The sequence below is a fragment of the Dioscorea cayenensis genome, chromosome 4 (genome assembly GCF_009730915.1).
Source record: "Dioscorea cayenensis subsp. rotundata cultivar TDr96_F1 chromosome 4, TDr96_F1_v2_PseudoChromosome.rev07_lg8_w22 25.fasta, whole genome shotgun sequence".
NCBI lineage: Eukaryota > Viridiplantae > Streptophyta > Magnoliopsida > Dioscoreales > Dioscoreaceae > Dioscorea > Dioscorea cayenensis.
The window spans coordinates 5,289,340-5,294,091 of NC_052474.1; the positions used below are offsets into that span (position 1 = coordinate 5,289,340).

Genomic DNA, 4,752 nt, shown 5'->3' on the forward strand with positions numbered 1-4,752 from the left:
ATTGACATTGCTGTCACGATTCAGCTCATCCTTTAAAGTTTATTTAAAAACCGCTTAAATCAGCCTGCTGCGCATGAAGTTCTAGCCTTCTATTTGAAACGCAACGGCCATTCATAACTGTTCTCTTTTGTTTGAAATAAGTTTGTTGTGTTAACTCCAAATCTTTCCACAAACTTATTAATTTTAAATATTATCTCCATATAATAAATAACGAATAATCTTCATAATTAATTAATATATATTTCGCTTAATATATTGCTTATTAAAAAGTGCTTAAATATCGTTGGTTTAATTTAAAAATAAGATTAATTTGTTTTACACCAGGATCGAACCCTATTGGTTTTCCGCTTAAATAATGTCATTAAAACATGAAGAGCTCAAACTGAGTTTAAAAACGAAGTCTCAAAAAACAACTGATATAAAAGAATGAAAGAATGCATCAAAAAGGTTTAAGAGCGATGATGGAATTTCATAATGCGAGGGGCGAAAAAAGGAAGTGAAACAATAAAGGAAGGGGTCATGTCGAGGTATTCAAAACTCACGAAAGTGTTTGGGAAGTTTTGAAATTCTTGAGGGGTAAACAGTAATTTTCCCTATTTTGTATGGTTAGAGCATGGGGATAACTAAGATGTGTGATATGAATATTCCTTTTCAGTTTTAATTCCCTGGTTCAGTGTATTTGTTTGGTTCGTTGGTTGTATGTAGGGGTGTATTTGAGCCGAGCCGTTCGTGAGCGGCTCAGTGTTCGGCTCGATAAAGGCTCGTTCGTGTTCAGCTCATAATATAAACGAGCCAAGCTTGAACATCATTTTCAAGTTCGATTAATAAATAAATGAGCCAAGCTTGAGCAGCCGAAAGCTCAGCTCGTTTTGGTTCATGAACACAGCTTGCAAACAAGCTCGTTAACAAAGCTCATTTATAAGCTCGGTTGTGAACTCGTTTATATATATATATGTATGTATGTATGTATGTATATTAAGGTGTATATATGACTATGTCATTGTTGTCAATTTGAGTCACTCATATAGGGCTCTAAACTACTATTCGAAGGCTCAGCTCGTTAAAAGCTCAGGTCAGCTAGTTCATTAAGTTAAATGAGCTCGTAAGATAAATGAGCCAAGTTTGAACACCACCAAGCTCGCCTCATTAAATCTTTTGAATAAATTGTTTGTTGTATAATTAAAAACTCGTTTATAGTATCATTTCCAATTTTATTTGTAACAATCATTAATATAATCATTAATAGTGTCATGAACAAGCTTATTTACCAGATCGTTAATAATATCGAAAAAAATATTTATAGATAGTTACATCACAATGTTTATTTGATTATTATTGTAATTATTTGTTAACTTATTTGGTTATTAATATAATCATTCATCGTTTGTACTTTGTTGCTTCCAGTTCGCTCTTTTTTAATAAATTTGTGGTTTATCCACTTTATTAAAAAAAAAAAAAAAGATTTTAACAAGCTTGAACTCAAACCTTAATGATTCCATAAACAAGCTTAAATTATTCTTTTAATCCTCAAACTCAAATCGAATTGAGTCACATTTGATAATAATTCATTAAATAAGTTTTAAATAAAACTTTACTAAAAATAAAATGAATCATGACAACAAATGTCAATGTAAATAAAATATTTGTGTCTTTAAAAATAAAACGTTGTAGCGCGCGGTACTTGTGCAATGTTGTGTTATTAAACAAATATATCACTATTGGACAAAAAAAAAACTTCAATTTCAATCTATTTTCTTTCTTCTTAAATAAAAAAGAGGATTATGTCATGTGCCATTCAACAAGTGTTTAGCATCCTCTTTAAACAGCCACCATCAAAATTAGATTAATTATTCTACATCATTGTTAACAATAAGCAAAGTTAGACATGTATTAGTAATAGTACATGGTAACATTTCTTTCTTTTCTTTTCTTTTTTAAAAGCATAATTGCAATTTTCTGTTCTGATCATCATATCCTTATGTCCTTTCTTTTGCCTAAAAATAAGTATAATTCTATCATGTTACCATAAGATGATTATCTCTAGAAAATCATCAATAATGATAAAATAATACTACACGGCAGCAGTTTCATCTTCATTCGTACCATATATATATAAATCAACATAATACATAGTCCATTCCTTTTGCATCAGTTTATATATATATATATATATATATAATAAAAAAGGTAAAAAAAAAAAAGTAGACACTAGATTAACTTTGTTTTTGTAAATATGTAAAAAAAAAAAAAGAGAGAATCTTATCATCCGCCAATGACCAATAATCCATTTATCATACTAAAAGAGCTAGCAACCGTCATTAATCTTAAGATTAACACTTCACATAGTAATTAACAATAAGCAAATATCATCTGCTATCAGTCAATAACACATGATAACAAATTTATCCTTTAAGTAAATTAAAAAAAAAAAAGTTAGATCATCAAATCATAACATTTTATCATGTACCATATATATGCCCACCTCTCTTGTTTCACTACTGAATTGAAGGCATTGCCATAACACCATTCCAAAGAAAAGGTGCACCATCTTGCAACTCAATTGCACTTCCATTACCAGCATAAGCATTGACATGTTCAGCAATACCTTGGCAAATCATCCCATGATTATACTGAACATCATCCTTCACTTCCTCACCTTCAATGATCTCTTCATTTGGACTACAAACACTTGAGTTCTTCTCCACAAGTTCTCTAAACACTGAAGACCTTAACAAGAGACTAAGTGCAGTAGGAGATGACTTACTGCCACTGCTTCCATTAATGAACTGATTATGAAGATGCTGATTATAATGAGTTCCTATTTCTTGTTTCAATGGTGATGATGATCCAGTGCTAGCAGCAACAAAAGGGTTCCTTGGAGACAGCACAAGTTGGTGATCACTCTCATTGTTATTATTATTAGTGTTTGCAAAGAGAGCAGCACTTGAAGGAGTTTGCATGGCTCTTAATGGAGCTCCATTAATGGTGGTGGTGGTGTTTTGGTGTTGTTGCTGTTGTTCTTGAGGAGTTTGCATTATTGGAGTTGTGGTTGATGATCCTCCAGGCCTTAACCATCTTATGTATGTGCTCAAATCAAAGTTTGTCACTGCATTGATTCCTCTGTATTCTATGGCTGCTATATCATATGCATGAGCTGCTTCTTCTTGTGTGCCTGTTTTTATTCATTTTGTGTCACTAATCATTTTGATAAACATGGATCAAGTGTGTCTAATTCGGTTGAAATTAATGTTATTATATCATGTGATTAAGTCAATTGATTTTGTTATGTAGTTTGACTTCTTAAATTAAAAATTCAGTTTAGTTGTTGAACTTACTGTAAGTGCCAAGATAGAGGTACTTGTTGCCAAACACTCTACCAATCCTTGCTTCCCATCTTCCATTGTGATGATGCCTGCATTATTTCATATTTTATGAAAATTTTTAGTGCTAATGAGATTTATCTAAATCATTCATTGATCTTAAATAAAATTTATTGGATATATATATATATATATATATATATATATAGGCATACCTTGCAACACCCCTATATTTTGAGACACCTCTTGAGAAGCCACTGCTCTTCCTGCTAGCAAAGCAATTTACTTCTTCAATAAAAATGGTTTCATTCTTTTAATAAAAAAATTTTAAGGAAGCATTTAGAGTTAATTAATTAGGGACTAGAATCTAATACCTTCTTAATGAGGCTAAGTACTCCTCTCTAGTCACACTTTGCATTATTTCCAACTCTTTCTCATAATCAGGTACCTGAGATTATATATACTCAATTTTCATTATTTGTGAATATTCATATTTCATTTTCAAAATATTAAAAACAGATTTATAGAAACTTACTGGGAAGTTTGTGAAGGTTGTAGGTCCCCAGTACTTTAGTGCAGCAAGATCATAAGCTCTTGCTGCTGATTCTTCTTCATCATAAGCACCAAGATAAACTTTTAGGAGATCAATGAATTTGATTATATATATATATATATATAATAAAGGGTAATTAATAAGTACCTTGTTTTCCCTTCTTCTTTTGTGTTGCATTCCAAGAACCTTTGTCCCAGAGGTGTGCTTCATACCTGCCTGTCCATCTATGTCTGCAGAAACAAATTCAATTCCCATTTTATTCAAATTTCAGCCAATAAACAATAATCTAACAATTAATACATATAGTTTAAATTCATCTTCTTGTTCTTTCTTTAATTATATATTCTTCTTTATTTTCTCAAAATTCTATCTCTGAAATTAAAAACAAAAAATGAAATACATAGATCTAGAGCATGATATATGCAATAACAAGAATCAAACACAAAAATTGAAAAATAAAGAGTGAAATGAAAAGAAACCACAAGAGAAAAACACAACAAGTATGTACATATAAAAGTTCAAACCTTGATAACAAAAAAGAATTCAGGAAGGTAGAATCACACACAAAAACAAAGATATATATATATATATATATATGCATGTATATACCGGCTAACACCGCGAAATCTAGAGCTTCTCTTGATGGTGCTACTGCTAGGAGACTGTTCAAGAACTCCACCATGGTTATGATCAACTGAGATTGGTGGCAGTGCTGGCTCTCTTCTTCTCCTCTTGATACACTTGACAACCTGATCACCACTCTCTGATGAACCTCCGGCAACACCGAGGAGTCTCTTTCCATTCCCACTAATCTCACTCTTGATCAACATCACGTCCATCTCTTTCTTCTTCTCCTCCTTCCTTGGAAAAAATTATATT

General features: G+C 31.5%; 1 protein-coding gene across 2 annotated transcripts; it reads right to left on the reverse strand.

Annotated features, from left to right (window-relative positions):
* Positions 1-2,471: 2,471 nt before the first annotated feature.
* On the reverse strand, positions 2,472-4,752 carry LOC120259394 (AP2-like ethylene-responsive transcription factor PLT2). Of its 2 annotated transcripts, none has more exons than XM_039266987.1 (7): positions 4,483-4,752; positions 4,021-4,103; positions 3,856-3,953; positions 3,695-3,768; positions 3,536-3,586; positions 3,336-3,412; positions 2,472-3,172 (listed from the first exon to the last, which is right to left on the reverse strand). In XM_039266987.1, the coding sequence occupies exons 1-7, from the start codon at positions 4,710-4,712 to the stop codon at positions 2,496-2,498; spliced, it is 1,290 nt and encodes a 429-aa protein (XP_039122921.1). In that variant the 5' UTR covers positions 4,713-4,752; the 3' UTR covers positions 2,472-2,495. The 2 variants fall into 2 exon arrangements, with proteins under 2 accessions (XP_039122921.1, XP_039122920.1); XM_039266986.1 differs by having other exon boundaries at positions 3,536-3,589.